The 17,925-nt window shown below is 41.7% G+C and overlaps 1 protein-coding gene across 1 annotated transcript; it reads left to right on the forward strand.

Moving 5' to 3' along the window:
- Positions 1–3,488: 3,488 nt before the first annotated feature.
- LOC124158058 lies at positions 3,489–17,159 on the forward strand. Its single transcript, XM_046533267.1, has 4 exons — positions 3,489–3,628; positions 13,605–13,801; positions 14,021–14,896; positions 17,083–17,159. The coding sequence occupies exons 1-4, from the start codon at positions 3,489–3,491 to the stop codon at positions 17,157–17,159; spliced, it is 1,290 nt and encodes a 429-aa protein (XP_046389223.1).
- The last annotated feature ends 766 nt before the right edge of the window (positions 17,160–17,925 follow it).

The following is a 17,925-nucleotide window of genomic DNA, read 5'->3' on the forward strand; positions in this document are numbered from 1 at the left end:
AAATTAAATTAAAACTAGATAAAATACGTCCACGGCGGTTGCATTGCGCCACCGTGCAACCCCACAAGATATCATGAGCGTTAAAATCTCGTAATAAAATGTAAGGCCGAGGCAGTTGGCGGACTAGGGACTCCAAGTTCAAACGTGTGTCTGGTGCTCCCTCCGGTAGATACGTTGCATAACGTAATCGCCTCAGGGGCATGCACCGCCACCGCCTGAAACGGTGTATTAGGCCCGTATCCAGAAACCTCACTACTGCTAGATACGTCATCAGATGATGACGTAGCCGCTGTAGCGGCCGAGCACCGCTACGGGCACCGCTGCAAAAGTCTAGTGAGGTCCATGGCACACTACTCGCTACAAGTAATATGGCCGCCGGGTTTCGTCTGCTTATCGTCTCGCATTTATTATTAATAATTATTGATGTTTAAAGGGCTATAAGCTCATGAGAATTATTTATTATTACTTAAAAAGATAGTAAGAATGCTTCAATAACCATATTTTATCCTAATGAGTAAATATTTTACCTAATTTAACTACCAATAAATACTGTCAACAATACCGTGATGAAACCTCTTAGGATTCACCGTTTTATTTGCAATTAACTTCTAAACGGGCCCTGTCATGCCTTGAAAACCATTTATAATTAAATACAAATAAATTAGGGACACAAGAGTGTCTCGCCTTGATGCTTTTTAAATACTTTTTTACGAAAAATAACCATTGTCAACGCAACTATGCTGAAACCTCGTCGACTTTGCCATGCTAATAGCTATTAACTTTGGTATAGACCGTGGCTTTCCTTGAAAACCATTAATATTATATATATATATATAAGTGCCCAAATAAAGTTGCAATCACCAGCTTTGTGTCTCTGATATCCAAAATTTGCGTAAAATACTCAAAGCGACAAAGTCGTCTTCCAGTCAGCTACGTCCATTCTCAGTTACTGCTAGTTTGAATAATTTCAGTTCCGAGCCATTGAAAACCATGTTCAATTACGTGAAAACTTACCTATAATGATTTATGCCGTCACAAAAATGATGAGTTAAAGTTTAAGGGAAGGGTCGATGGAAATGGCATATTGCTTCTCAGTCCGTTTACAATAGCACATGATATTCATCTCATAATGAATGTCACGTAAATCTTTGGACGTTGCAATACAATACATGTATCTATTATATTACCTCAAAGTCTAAAATATCCAACTATACCAATGCAATCGACAGTTGTACGAGTATATTTGTCAACCACAATGACGAATTGCGCAAGTGACACCAAGGATTATTCAGCAATAAATACCACCACAAGAATTACTGAGTTCACAAACTTGTATTTATTAACGTCGTAAAACTCACTTTCAATTCAACAAATAAAATGATCACACTTTACAAGAACACTTGTCCAAAAAAAAGTACTCACGAAGAAAATCAACATCAACACGACACGTACTGTTACTTCACAAATCTAATTAACACAAATTACAAATAAAATTGTCCCGGAAATGTTCACACGAAGAAAATCGGGAGCGAATACACTAACTGTAACTTCACAAATCAAATTACACATACATTGCGGACACAAGAAGTCGGTAATTAGAGCGAAACATCGGCAGCGACGACCCGTACAACTTAATAACGGCACTATTTTTAAAAAATGCTCACTTTCCTTTCATTTCGCATTGTCAACAATAATTGTAACAGATGAAACATTTTATTTAAAAAATCATCAATAAAGTCAGCACCGAAACTAGGGTGTCCTGAACAAAACTTGATGAGGTTACTCTTTTCCGCCCAGATTGGTGCATTTTCGGGGTGCGGGGTCTGGGGCATCGGCCGGCTTTCCCCGGGGGCAGAGCCGCCGAGGCCAGCCGGCAATCACCGGCGATCGACACTAGTCGAGACACTTGGTACACGTCGCGAGATTTCTGAACACGAAGATTTATCAGCATGTACCAGCTGGTTCTCAATGATAACTTTGCCGATTTAAAGAGACACTTTTCACATAATGAACGGAACCAGATTCACAGAAGAAACTTGAAGAACCAAGAAAATCCCATGGAACCGAGAATAAATTCCGTGTGAGATACCGCATCTCCTAAGACATCTTATTTCCACGAACACCACTAAAAAAGAGAAATTATATCAATAATTTCCATTCAGATTTTAAGAACAAGACAAAAGATTCTCCGCTGAAATTTCACAAATCACGGCCTAATAATGTGCTTACCTTCGTTACGCCATCGTGCCGATTAAAATTCAACCTCCACCTTCTTCCATGCCATAGACTTTAAAGAAAGACTCACAGCATTGGTTTTCTTGCACTCCAATACAACTTTCCTATCAATAATTAGTTTTAAAATCAAACTCTTCTTCTACGCCGAGATTCTTCTCCCAACCCGTTTCCATTTTGCTTACAAACAAAGTCGCGTTGCGATATTCGTTATTCAATTGTCGCCCTTAGTTCCTCTCAAAGCCCGCATAGTAGGGACTCAAAATGTCGCTAAATTCGTCTACGTCATCAATCCAGCCCAAAATAAATGTGGCAACACTGCCCCCACCCATTTGGAGCGTTTTGGAGTAGTGAGGTTTCTGGATACAGCATTCAGCGGTGCGCGCCGCTACAAGCTGAAGCATGGTTTCTGGATACGGCCCTTAAGGTTTACTCGGGAGTTGAAAAGTGCCTCCCGAGCATAAACCGCCACTCCACCATGGGCTCATTGTCCCCTCGTATTGGCCCCAGGCCCAGCTGCGTAGTGTCGTCTACCAGCTATTAGAGAGCGTTTGCGTGTGCATCAAAGAGTGAGTTAAAAAAAATAACACTGAACTTTTCTAAGTCAGTTGGAGGGAGAGACTAAAAACTGTGTCTGTGTCCAAAACGTGCGATAGCTAGGGACCAAGAAGATCTGGGTGGCTCCCCCTCCTCGAGGGCTGGGGCCGGGCAACGTGCCGCGGGCCATTAGTCAGGGAACTCCCTGCAATAAGCTCCCGCGGCCGGCAAAGAGAGCCATCGCGCGTGTAGGACAGTGGGACAGAGACCCTGAACAGGTGTGCTAGTGTGTGTGATTGTGCGTATGACTCCGGACTGCCACGGCAGAGAGAGTGCGTGTGTGTGTGTTTCTCCCTAGTGTTAGGTTTATCCAGAGACTCCCATCGTTGGAGCATCAACGTCAATAGGACCAGACTCGTCGTCCCAGGTCCCCTTGGGACCCATCATCCCAGGTCCCCCAAGGTCCACCGTCCCAGGTACGACCATCTTCTCAACCCAGGAAGAAGAAACTCCCAGTGCCCTCCCCTCACCGCCCGGGAACCCCCAGGCCCAGGATTACCAATCCCCCTGTGAACCACGATACCCCCCCTGTTCTTGCCCCGACTGGCCAGTCCCTCCCACCCAAACCGAAGAAAAACTACCGGGAGCCACTCGGGCTCCCCAATTGTGGGGATCCCCGTGCATCTGCGTTTTGGCTTCTATAGGAAATGCCAGCGAATATGGATCCAGAAGAGACAGAAGTGGAGGAGGTGGAGGACGATCCAGCGAAAGCGTTTAGACGATCGAGTAAGCTTGATCGAACTCCCCAGAAGGAAACCCCTAAGAAGGAAAAGAGGCACAGGGGCAGCGCCAGCGATGAGTGCGAGGGAAACACCCCATAACAGGCGAAACATCATAGTGACAGCGAAAACCAAGGAAACACTGATGAAACAACGGAGCAATTCGAAAACTGCTTAAAGTCGCAACTAAAAAACAGCAAACTTTCTAAAAACAACGTGGAAGAACATTCTAAGAGGCTACGAGAAATCGAAAGTATCACTCTGAAAATGGCCATGAACATCGCGCAACTAGAAGGTAGAGCAAGTGAGAGAAAAGAAATAATAAAAATCATTAACGAAAACGAAAAAACAACATCAATGCAAGCTAAAAACGAAATAAAAAGTTTCGCGGAGATCACTCAAAAACAACTTAATCAGGCGCAAGGATCCACGTCTCAACGCCCAAAAGTGCCTGGACTAAAGGCTAACTTAAAACCTGCTCCGCAATTAATCATAATAAAACATACAAACAAGGAAAAGAATGGAAAAGAAATTTCGGAAATGTTAAAAAGCACTGTAACGCCAGCCGAACTCGGAGTTAATGTAAAACGTAGCCGCAATGTGGAGAAGGGAGTGCTAGTGGAATTAGAAAAGGAGAATCAAATCACAAAAATGCTTAACAGCGAAATACTCAGGGACAAAGGATTCATAGTAGAAAAAATAGAAAAAAGAAGGCCACAAGTCTTACTTTACGATGTACCAAAACACCTAAACGTGGAAACAGTCGTTGAGAAAATCTACACTCAGAACGTGGGAATCAGAATAAACGAGCAGGAATTTAAAAACAACTTCAGAAAAGTGTATTAGCTAAAAGCAAACGAAACTGATAAGGAACATTGGATTTTTGAGACGAGCATGGAAATAAGACATTTGTTAATCGAAAAGGAGAAAATCTATCTGGAGTGGAGTTGCTGTAAAATTAAAGACTACATCTCGGTTCTCAGATGTTTTAAATGCCAGGCATACGGTCACAAGACAACGATGTGCAAAAGAGAAGGAGACATTTGCACGCACTGCTCGGGCAAGCACAAGTTTGAGGACTGCAAAAAGACAAAGGAAACGCCCAAATGCTTTCACTGCTCCTCAGCGGATAAGCCACACTCACATCGTTCCGGAGATAGAAACTGACCATTCTTTAAGAAGGCAAGGGAGCAGGAGTGCGAACGGCTTGGGTATGGCGGCACACCCGTATAAATTAACGGTAGGACAAATTAATGCAGGAAGGAGCTTCGCAGCAATGGGGAATCTAGAGAAACTTAGCAACGACCTCAAATTAGATCTACTAATGATACAAGAGCCGTATTCTGTAAACGGTAAAGTTCCCTTCTCCACGGGAGTAGCGTATGGGGAAGCTAATATAAAAACCATATGGGCAACTACCATCTGCAGAAATAAAAACCTAAAAATTACAACTTCAACTGAGTTTACAAACGACAAAACGGTAACCGTTAAAATAACCACTCCAGGCTCAAGAGACATAATTCTAATAAATAGCTATTTTAAATTCGCCGACGCAATAGATCCGTTTCTGACCGAAATAGAAACGGCCCTCAGGACCTTCACAGATTGCAAAATCATCGTCTCGACGGACGCAAATACTAAATCTACCATGTGGTTCAACAGGGAAAACGACGAGCGTGGGGATAAGCTCGAGGATTTTATTCTGGTGAACAACATGACCGTAGAGAACGTTTTTAGCGAATTGACCACCTATGAAGGACCAAACGGATCCAGCAACATAGACGTGACCCTCTCCAAAAATTTTAACGACGAAATCCACGGATGGAAAATCAACGACGACGAAACGCTAAGTGATCACCGTCTGATAACGTTTAAAATCACCAAAACACCTACGCCGAGTCAAAAACTTACGGAAAGTAAATACAACATCGCAAAAGCAAATTGGAAAGAATTTAAGCAGGAAATAGAAAATAATGCATCGAAAGTGTACGACGTCGAATCCCTAACTAATCTCATACAGAGTGCAAGTGAAAAATCCATCCCAAAGATAAGGCCACGCCAGAAAAATGTCCCCTGGTGGAATGATAACTTAACCATATTAAGGAAAGCGTGTAGGAAATCAAAGAAAAAACTAAGTCAAAAAGTCAAAATTCAAGCTCACAATTTAGAGGTCTGGTACAGAGAATACAAGGAAATCAGAAATACATATAACAACGAAATAAAAAGGGCAAAACGAGAAAGTTGGGAGAAAATTGTATCAAAAGGAAACGAAGATCCATGGGATTACGCGTATAAAATAATACGAAACAAACGACAAACGATAACACCACGAACACTTAAAAAACCAGACGGGGAATTCACCAAAAACGACGAGGAAACAGCCGAACTTCTAATAAATACCCTACTGCCCTCTGATGCGCAAAGTGATGAAAGTGAAAACCAAAAGAATCTTCGTAAAATAACAAGCAATAAACAACAAACTGGAAAAACTACGATGGCATTCGAAATCAAAGAACTAGACGAAATAGTGCAAAAACTAAAGAATAAAAAAGCCCCTGGATTCGATGAAATAAGGCCTGAAATGATTAAACACGCATACCCGCACGTGAAAAACAAAATGCTCGAAATTTATAACAAATTACTGAATGATGAAAGCTTCCCCAAGGAATGGAAAATCGGCATCCTAAAAATATTTCCTAAGCCAAATAAAAACCAAACGGAACCTAAGGCTTACAGACCCATCACGCTACTCCCGGTGTTAGGAAAAATCTATGAAAAGCTTCTTTCAAAAAGAATTATGAAAGAGCTAAATGAAAAACAATATTTCAACCAAAGGCAATACGGGTTTATGCCAGGAAAAGGCACTATCAACGCAATAAATCAAATGTGTGAAAGTGTGACTAATAGTACCCAAAAATACGTTCTGGGAATATTTCTGGACATCTCCGGAGCATTTGATAATGCATGGTGGCCTAACATTTTAAATGAATTGAGGACGCAGAACTGCTCGAAGAACATCTATAATGTCACTAAGGAATATTTTACAGAACGACGAACCGTATTGGAGATAAATGACGCATCTGTGGAAAAGCTTTTAACCAAAGGCTGCCCACAGGGCTCTGTTCTTGGACCTCTGTTCTGGAACATTTTATTCAATGACTTCCTGAACCAGGACCTACCCAAAGACTCGGAGCTGATAGCTTACGCAGACGATGCACTTTTACTTATCAAAGCGGATAGTAGGAAAGAACTGGAAGAAAAGGGAAACACGGCGTTAAATCTAATATCAGACTGGGGAGAGGAGAGGAAATTAAAGTTCTCGAGGGAGAAAACAGAAACGACTCTGCTAAAAGGAAAAATCCAACGCAAACCAATCATTAAAATGAATAATTCAAATGTTAAATACAGCAAGAAAATAAAATATCTAGGGGTGATCGTGAGTGAAGAGCTAAAATTTGATGAACATTGTAAAAACATCATTAAAAGAATCAAGGAAACTTTTCTCCCCCTCGTCAGGCTTGCCCGAGCAGCGCAGGGATACACGTGCGAATCTCTAAGAAAGCTCTACGTAGGACTGGCTGAATCACTTATTCTGTACGGCTGCGAAGCATGGGGTAAGGAAATCACAATTCGCGGAAAAAGCAGGCAGAACGTTCTTCGAGCACAGAGGATGGCACTTCTAATTGTGACTAAAGCATATAGAACCGTCTCTACCGAGGCCCTTTGTATCTTAGCGGGATGCATCCCAATTGACCTCTTAATCGAGGAGAGAATGAAAATTTTTTACGATAAACTAACGAACGCCGACAGCGAGATGAGAAGGAAACTTCACAGAGAGGATACACTTACCAAATGGCAAGAACGCTGGGATGAGTCCACTAAAGGAAGAGAAACTTATTTTTACCTTCCGGACGTGAGACAACGAATAACGAGAAAAGCAATCGACCTAGATCATGTGACCTGTCAGTTTTTAACTGGACACGGCAACTTTAACGCTAAGCTTAAACATTTTAACCTGTGTGAGAATGATAAGTGTACTTTCTGTGGAAACCAATTGGAGTATGGATGGCATTTACTGGGGGAATGCACAGTAGGGCGGATCGGAAAAATCGATTTTTTTCAAATCCATCTGGCCCAATGAAAAAAAGTTGTGGAACCGATCAAAAATAAGGCCTGAAAAATTTGAGACCTCTAGGTGAACCCCTGACCCTCGCTCAAATGCGATTTAGGGGGGGAGGGACAAAATTCTAAAAATTTAATATTTTATGGTCATTCCCAATAGATTTTGCCGAGCTACTGCCCTTCTAGGGCGAAAATTTCGTGCATTTTGACGTATCTGCCACCGTTTAGCCACAAAATGCCTAATTTGAGTCAGCGCCCGCGAAGAAAATGTTCCAACGCCCACGCAGCGTCGCGGATACAAGAGCCGCAGGCCGATCTCCTCCCCTCCCCGCTCCCTTCTACCCCTCCCACGCCTCCAATACAGCAAAATTCATCCCGCGTATGCTGCTAGGAGGTCATTTATCTTTGATAATATAAATCGGAAGATGGTAGAAGGTAATAAAGGAAGCTTAGTGAGACGACTTGTCCCTTATTAGGCGCCTCGTCGGGGTTAAACAAATCGATGTTACCAACTTTTAGAGAAGTGATGAAATATTTTTAGATCCGAGAACGCAGGAAAGGAGCCTACGGTCCATGAAAAGGCCTCTCGAGTGGCTATAAAGGTGTGCGAACTATGATGACGCTTCCCTTCCATTATGTGTGTGACTAAATGGATTTAGCGGTACAACAGGAAGTACTAAAACTTACGGAAAATGCGAATAGGCCAAAAGTAGGGTTTTTGCTTAAGTACAAACCTGAAGCCTTTTTGAAAGAACATTTGAAATTATGCGATATTTTTGCGGGTAAGTACAAGAAGGAGCATAATGTTCCCCCCAATGAAGAAGTATGTTGAGAGACCAGCGGACGAAACTAAAGATGATGGCTGCTGGATTGAGTCCTAAAGAAACTCGACTGGCGCCAGACTCGGTCATACGCCTTCTCCAGATCGAAGAACACGGCTATGACATGCTGGCCCAGAAGGAAAGCCTCCTGGATAAAATTTTCGGTTCTCACGAGGTGGTCTGTGGTGGATCTACCTCGCCTGAAACCGCACTGGATATTGGAAAGAGGGTTCCGACGCTCCAACCACCAAACGAGCCGACGGTTCACCATTCTTTCCATGGTCTTGCATAGACAACTGGTCAAGGATATTGGCCTATAATTATTTGGGTCTGTTTTATCCTTTCCTTGTTTGGGGATAGGGACAACTACGGATTCCCGCCACGCTGTAGGGAAGCTTCCCTCAACCCAAATTTGATTGAGGGTATGGAGAATATCCATCAACGCGTTCTCCGGTATATTCCGAAGAAATATGTTTAGGACACCGTCCACACCTGGCGCGGTGTCTTTGGAATCCGCTATGGCGGACTTCAGTTCCCATAAGGAAAAAAGATCATTGTATCCGGCTGCTGCGTGCGATTCGGTGAAGTTCAGGTGTGGGGAGCGTTCCCTAATAGACAGGAAGGTTGCTGAGTAGTTCTCGTCGCTGCTGGTCTTGGCAAACGCTTCCCCGAGAACGTCGCATATCTCCTTCGGTGTGTGAAATGTCACACCTTGAAATACAAGGCACGAAACGCCGTGAACATGCCGTGTTCCCGATATAGCCCTCACCTTGTTCCAGACCTGAGTTAGTGGAGTCCTGTTGTTGATGGAGGATACATAATTTATCCAGGAGGCCTTCTTTGACTCCTTTATAATTAGTCGAGCCTTTGCTCTGAGTCGTCGAAATGAGGCAAGATTAGAGGCAGTTGGAAACTTATTAAAAATACGGAGGGCACGTTTCCGTTTCTTAATAGCGTCGGCGCATTCCTCATTCCACCATGGTAGCGCTGGACGACGGATTGCGCCCTTAGATAAGGGGACACTTAGTTTCGCTGTGTCCACTATGCTAGCGGTTAGCTCCTCAACGTTCTTTGGTCCGCCCCTAAGAGCATCGTTCGTGAAATTAAAAGAGTTTTTGAAAACAGACCAGTCGGCTTTGTGGATAATCCAGTTGCCCTCGCGGATAAAATCCGTAATGTTAATCTGGTCAGATTTGATTAAAATCGGGAAGTGGTCACTACCACAGAGATCCGTATGGACAGACAGTTTCAGTCTTGTAAAAATGCTGCTCGTGCATAGGCACAAATCAATGGAGGAATGTTCTCCGTTAAAAGAGTTAAAGCGGGTCCTCTCGCCATTGTTCAATAAAAATAGGTTAAAATCTCGGAAAAGCTGCTTAAACTTCGTCCCCTTCTGTTGCGTTGGGCAGAAGGGCCTCCCTACAGAGGATCATGAGAGTTAAAGTCACCCAATAAAATATAGGGTCTCGGAAATTGACGGCTGAGGGCTTGAAGGTTATTGTCATTTACCGGAGCATCATCCGGGAGGTAAACGTTGCATAGCGTCACCTCCATGGGTGCATGGACGGTGACGGCCACAGCATGGAATGGGGTAGTTAGCCGCACACGGGAGGTGTGTAGGGTATCCCGGACCGCTATTGCTACACCACCTTGGGCTCTTCGCCCACTCAAGTCATCCAACCTAGTCATACTATATCCCTTTAAAATTCCCTTGTCTTTTTCGGCATCCTGTAACGACCTGCGTCGCCATGTCTTCAGAAATTGTATCGGCGTCCAAGTGCAGGAAGTCGAAATGAGATACGACCCCCTTTGAACTGTTTAGGGTGCGGTGTGGTTCCACTGTCACCGGAAACTCATTGAAAGTCTTGATGCCTAGGAGCTTGTCGCTCTGTAGGTCATCAGCTGTTTCTATCAGCAATGTACCATTCCTTAGTTTTTTGGCTGATTTCAAGTCGCCCTTGAGAAAGCACGAGAAAAAGCGCTTAATGACAAACGGAGACACCTTAGTGAATGTTTCGTTATCTCTAGAGCACTTCATAATAAGGTGGCGCTTAGACGCGCAGAAAAGCTTTTCTCCCCCGGCCTGGTTACGACGGGATCTTTTCGTTGGAGGAAGATTAATGGTTTCCATAAAACGTAACTTTTTCATCCCCTGGGCTCCCCACCCACCACGGAGCCACACATTTGGGACGCCACACCGTGATCCGGTGTGGTCGCCAGGGCTACGCAAGGGATATAGGAACCTTTGACAGGGGATCTCTTTCGGGTTAGAACCTCCAGCGCGGGGGCCCTCCGAACGCACGCACCTTCGGCCGCCCTACGGAGACCCCCATATCGCCAGCACTAACCCGTCCTGGCGTACGCTCGGAAGGAGCCGCCAAGCTCCCCAGCCGCCAGGAGCCGATTGACCGAGTTGGGCCCTTCTCGGCCTCCCGTTTTCGGGGAATCCAGGGCCGAAGTGGGGTATTGAACTCCGGCCCATACCGGGTTTCCGACGCCCAGCTGGGTGCCGGAGAACTCACCCACCAGGATCCCCTTCTCCCCCACGTACGGGTCTCCACGCACGGCAAACACGCGGGTGATCAGGACGCCAGATGTTTCGGCAAAACTCAGCACAGCAGAGTCACATGCTGTCTGGACGCTATCCTAGCGTACGAAGGGTTTTTTGACGAGGTTGTCTCCCCGGTGGGATCGGGTCCGTGGGGGCGCGACTCCCCAAAGAAGAGATTACTCTCTTCCCCCCGTGCGGGGGTATCCATCCAAGAACCATATTCTGTTAAAGGAAAAGTCGCTTTCTCCTCCGGCACTGTTTACCACCAAGTGAACTCCGAAGAAATTCGGGCATGCATAGTGGTAAAAAATCAAGACCTAAAAGTGACAATGCTAACTCAGGCTACGAACAATGAAACTGTAACCATCAAAATCTTCACAGGCAGCGCGGAAATAATTCTTATAAATAGCTATTTCAAATTCTCCAGCGAAATGGATCCTTTTCTAAACGAAATCGATCTAACACTTCGTACGTTCAAAAACCACAAGGTAATAATCACAGCGGACGCCAATGCAAAGTCGACGCAGTGGTTCAATGAAGAAACTGACGAACGCGGAGTAAAGCTGGAGGAATTTATTGTTTTTAACGAAATTTCAATAGAAAATAATTTTAACACACTGACGACGTATGAAGGGCCTACTGGTTTTAACACAAACATCGACGTAATTCTAACTAGAGGCCTAAAAGATTTTATTACAGATTGGACGATTTGTAATGAAGAAACACTAAGTGACCATCAACTAATCTGTTTTAAAGTCTCCAGTTCTAAACCCAAGACGAAGCTCAGTGCAGCGAATAGAGGTTTTAACACCGCCAAAGCGGCATGGGAAAAATTTGAAGAAGCGGTAATCACAAAGTCTGAAATGCTCACAGACGACTGTGACGCCGAAGATATTACCGCACTTATCCTCAATGCCTGTGAAGAATCTATCCCCAGATACCGGCCAAATCAAAACAATGTCTGGTGGTGGAACAACACGCTCACACTACTAAGAAAAACGAGCAGAAAAAAAATACATGAATAAAAAAGCAATCTACGCACATAACCTGGAGTTCTGGAGAAGGGAATACGCACGCATAAGAAATAAATACAACTACGAAATTAGAAAGGCCAAACGAGATAGCTGGGAAAAACTAGTAAGCGCAGGAAACGACGATCCATGGGGCCACGCTTACAAAATTTTAAGAAATAAAAAACAAAATGTAACAGTGAGCACGCTTCGTAAACCCAACGGTGAATAGAGTATTTGCGTTAGTGAGGAATTTTGTTGAAATTTATTGTATCGAGTAATGTTTGGTTTCAGAATGCCACGTTCAAAATGCCAAGATGTAATAATAACTAATTAAATTAATAAATAGCTTTTAATATGCATTGTTTTAGCATCGAAAATACCAAGAGCTAAACGCCCATTCATTGGTCCTTCGTATTGTGACGTCATGCCCCATATTGGCGAAGCGGAATAGCATGTTACGGTGCCTGCGCGTTGAGAGCACGTGGAGAGGAAAGATAGTATTTGCCTTTCCTACGGTTTTTTCGCAGTTTCGTGTAAAACTGAGCAGGTTTTCACAATGGAACCTGGATTTTTAAAAGCAAGTTCAAATAACCTTCCGTGTGTCGACACATTAATGATAGGAGATTTCCTGAGCAAGAACGCTGACTACGTTGGTTGTGAGCAGCGAGGCGTGAAATTGTCACGGTAAGCCATATTATTATCACTTTTATTGCCTTCTATTATGTAATAAACCATGAATTAAGTAATCCGTTTAGCATTCGCCGCTTTAAAATTCTATACATTTTACTGAAGGTATTCTAAATATCAATTTAAATTTTTTCTAACAGTGCACGATTAACCTTGAGTTTGTTGTATGAGAGTATTACCGCATTACTTGAATGGAGTTCATTTTAAATTATTTATTAATAATAGAAAAGTGATGGCCTTTGTGATTACTGACAGACGGTTATATTTTTGCCTGACGCATTTGTCAGAAAGTGGTCTATATTTTATAATAGAAATGCTTCGTTTTGAATTGATGAAATGCCTTTTACTGAGTTCTCATAACTTAAGTACGCATGTAATATTTCTCCTTTGGTTAAATATTCATTTTACTACCAGAATTAGGAAACGTCTACGTTTAAAAGCATGCAGTGTGTACCTAATATAGGAAAAGGACTCGATTTCTTAATATATATTATGTTTTAGCAATGTTTACAAAGTGTTTTCACTAGCAATTGACAGAAAAACTGAAAAAAATACGATGAAGTTAGGCATTATATGCTAATATTTCCTGATTTTTTTAGCCTAATTTGCAGTTGTAACCTAGTCTTAATGTATCAACGACAATAATAATTAGGTATTGCTTAGAAAAATGTCCAATTGAAACATACTTTTCCTTTAGTCTTTTCCAAATTCTATTTAATATACGTTTCTCCAACCTCTCCTGTCCGCCTCTCTACAGTAGGGATATTGTTGTATTTAAAACTGTTTCTCTTACCTTTACATTTTGATATAACCTCCTGAATAGCAGTGAATATTGTTAAAGGTATTAATTGTGCAATTTTAGGTCTTCAAGAGAAAGCTATGGGGATTCTGCCATTGGATATGTACAGATTAAGCGGGATGGTGGAAAGTGTTGTGTTCTTGCTAAGGTTACTCCGGAGCACAAAGTAAGGGAGAAGCCGTACTTGGTCACGGTTACTGTGGACGAAAATGAGGAGATGATTGAAGATGCCAGGTTCCAAAGCTGTACTGCAGCTGAAGGTAAATATAACAAAATCCATTATAGTATCAGAACTGATTGATCAGAGCTAATATTTGGCTGATTGAATTATTGGTTATCAAGTCTTATGTTTATGAAAACTTTTAGTGAAATTATCTATCAAAGTGTTTGTTTTTACCTCAGACACTACTTTTTACTGTACCATGAAATGCAGAAATTTATTAAAAACAAAGGATAACTTTCATTTCATTCAATTTCAGGGGGTTGTAAGCATGCCATTGCTTTGTTGATGTGGCTGCACAGGAGAAGCGAGGAGCCCTCTCCCACTGAGGTGGAGAGCTATTGGAGAAAATCCAAGCTCTCAGCATTGGGAGGTGGAGCAGCAGTGATGAAGGTGACTGATCTGCCTGGAGCTATTCCTGTGAGACGTGTAGAGGAAGGGAGTTTCAGGAAGGAAGTAATAAGGGCCCTAGAACAGTGTGGAGCATACGACAGTGCGCTAATGTCAATGAATTTTCATTTGAATGTAAAGAACTTGGCCATCCATCAGATGCTCATAACTTACAGAGGGATTGCTGCGGAGGAAGGCCAAAGTGAAGAAGCATTCACACCCCTTAATTTTTTAAATTTTGCCTCAAAGTATATGATGCAGCAAGACTTGTGTGGAACTGTGTACAAAAGTACGTTGTCACAGCATTTTTCTCATCTATGGCATCAGTTAAGACTGGGGAGGATATCGGCATCCAGGGCTTATGACGTAATGCACTGCAATAAAAGAGATGGTGTACTGGTTAATGTGATAGTTGGGGCGAGAAAAGTGAAAGACAATGCTGCCATGAAGCGTGGAAGGGAATTAGAAGGTATGGTGATCCAAGAGCTTGAAAGGGAATTAGGAAACAAAATTGAAAGATGTGGTCTTGCTCTGGATGCAAAGTATCCTTTTCTTGGGGCTACTCCAGACGGAATGTTTGGTGAAATAGTGGTGGAGGTAAAGTGCCCCCAGAAATATAAGACAGTGCGTAACTACTTAAAGGAAGGCAACCCTACGCCAAAGTACCACACTCAAATAATGATGCAAATGCTAATGCTTAGGAAGCAGCAAGGTCTTTTTGCTGTAGCAGATCCTGAATTTGAAAGTAATAAAAAAATTACCAAATGTTTAATCCATTTTGATGAAGGCATGGCCCATGACATTGCCACAGAATTTGAAAAATTTTGGTATGAAACAATTTTCCCAATATTAAAATAAAAGTTATATAGATAAAATATAAGTTTTGATGTTTTTCTTTCAGCATTGTATTATGTGTATATTTAAAGGTAGACTACTTCAGCTTTCCTTTAGTACTGTCATATTTTTTTAAGTGCTCGTCCCCTTTCCCATTCTTAAGTTTTCATTTATGCTTAAATTATTTAGTATTAACAATAATCGCTCATTCCCTCTTGGCCCATCTTTTCCAAGCTTATCTCTGCAACTACTAAGTCTATTTACAATTCTTTTTCTACTCCATGCAGTTTCTTTCCTTGTAGGTATATACAGTTGAGATGATTGAAGCTTCATCACAGGAGCTAGTTTTCAACCTAAAACAAAGCAACTGGTTCTGTTATTGTTTTAGTACATAACTACTGCCTCTTAAGATTCGCTTGTAGACAATTTCTAGGCGTTTAAGAAGATATTTAGTAATAAGTTTTCCTCATTTTCTAGAAATTCTTTATCTTTACAATTTTTTCCTGTAACTCCTCCCCTGGATATTCCTCAAGGCATACCTAGTATCAAAGGTTTTGCAAAAAATAAGGTGAAAACAATGACTGGAGCAAGTTTTAGCATGTGAAATAATTATTGCAGCTTTTAGTACTCAATTCTTATCTTAAATTCATTATATTATTAGAATTTAATTTCATGATATGCTTATGTATTGTAAATTGCATGTTGGACCTAAGAAAGCATGGAGGAAGATCACACACTTCCACAGCGCAAGATGGAAATTCTTTTATGGATGATCATCACACACTTATGTCAAGGAATATATGAATGTTTGAGATTCCACCACATGTGGTAATAATTTAAGGAAGTAACACTGCCTAAAATACTTAATCTCAGAGTTTAAGGATTCTTGGGACACGAATAATCGAGTAAACTTTGAAGCTATGTACGATTGAACAAGAAAAGAAAAAAAATAATAGTAAATGTAAAAAGGTCTGCTCAAAAATAATAAGTAAAACATAGCATTTAAATTCAGTGATAGAAATTCATGCTAGATTCTAGACAATTTGCAGATTTTAGGAAAGGTGATAGTTTCATAAGTCATGCAATTTGAATTCCATTAGCATTTTGTGCTTTACTTATCTTAATTACTTACATATTGATGAACAAAATATGATACCCTTGATAGAAATAATACGATATCCTTACACAGAAAATATTGAGTAGCAGAGCTCTCTTTAAGTTAGTAAGCCCATATGCTATGACAATCATGCAGTCCGACAGTCTTACTAAGCTATGGTCCATGAAACATGAGGGCTTAAGAATTGCAAAATCCATATTACACCTAATAAAAAGTTCGACGTGGATGTGGAGGCTGGCAACTTTCAGATGCATATCTAAAACAGGGCAGATACAGTAACTCAAGTCATTTATTTACAAAAGTCAGTTGCATCTTATCATGGTCGAGAGATATAAACACATCAGTCCTAAATAAACACACCAATAAATCATCAAAAAACAACAACAACAACTTCATGTTCTCACTATCTGAGCATTTAGGTTGATAAGCCCACATGCTTTGACAATCATGTGGTCTGACAGGCTTACTAAGCTATGGTCCATGACACTTGAGGGCTTAAGAATTGCAAAATCCCTAATGCGTCCAATTACACGTTCAACGTGGATGCGGAGGCTAGCTACTCTTTTTGTGTAATGGACATCACTTTGAGACATCTGTTGTCCAGCTGATATTGATGGAGGTCTTACCAGCTTGCAAGACCTCCTTACAAGTTCTCTTTCCAAATTCTTAAAAGCCCCTATCTGCCATTACAGTGCTTCCCGGAGGTATATATTCTAAGAAACCACAGGCCTTGGTGATTGCTTCATCAGAAGCTCTGCCTAAATATCCACCAGAAATAAAATTGATTAATCCATTTGGCGAGCATGCAATTAAATACTTAATCGTGTTGGCTTTTTTGTAATTAGACCACGAATGGGCCTGATGTAATGAATTAGATGGTTTTTCTACTGAAATTTCCAAGCAGTCAATAATGCAGGATACTTCTGAAAAATTAGCAATAAAGGCTGTTGGCAAAGTTCTAAGCCTGCTTTCCTCTTCAGGCCAGCATATAAGGTCAATCATGAACTCACAAATTATTGGCATGGTGTCCTTGAGCACCCTGCTGACTGTTGAATAGTGCAGCCCAAATTCATTCCCCAATATTTTGAGATGGTCATTTAGTTTATTTTTTTAAAAACATATCATGATATTCTTCTCTGGTTTTTTAACTTTTTCACACAAAAGGGAAAGAATGGTGTGACTATCTGTAGGTATTCCCAAATATAACTTAGGGTCTTTTTCAATGAAACTTCTCATCAAACGAAAACTCTCCTCTTTCACAATTTTCAGTTCTTCATCTGAGTCCAAAAACTCATCACTACTTGAGTAATTACCATTCAACTGAATACTGTCTACTTCCTCATCAGAGGTAGAAGTTTCACTATCACTACTTATCCTAGCATCCAATACTTTCATTGGTGAGGTGCAAATGGAACGGGTGAATACTTTCAATGGGGATGTTGCCACTGTGTTACTTTTTCGTCCATCAGTTTGTATCAATTTGCTTCTATAAGGAGAGCGCACTTGAATACCCCTATCAGCAGTCATTAAATGTAGTGAGTTATGACAGCTGATGGGCTCCTGATGATCCTGTTGGTGGGCTGTGTCATCATTTGGAGGATAGCCCGAACACTCTGTTGTTGTAGTTGACTCGCTGGTATTGGATATAACACTTAGCAGATCCATCAACTTCCTCTTCTTAACAGCAGGCCTCTCGGTCAAAGGCCTAGTGGATGGCCTAGATTGGCACTCAAACACATGAGGCAGTACACTTTTTTTAATACGAAGTGGGCCACCCATAATTTTCCACCTCATATAATTTTCTGCATCCTCTTCCAACTGAA

Source organism: Ischnura elegans, chromosome 1 (genome assembly GCF_921293095.1).
Source record: "Ischnura elegans chromosome 1, ioIscEleg1.1, whole genome shotgun sequence".
Taxonomy (NCBI): domain Eukaryota; kingdom Metazoa; phylum Arthropoda; class Insecta; order Odonata; family Coenagrionidae; genus Ischnura; species Ischnura elegans.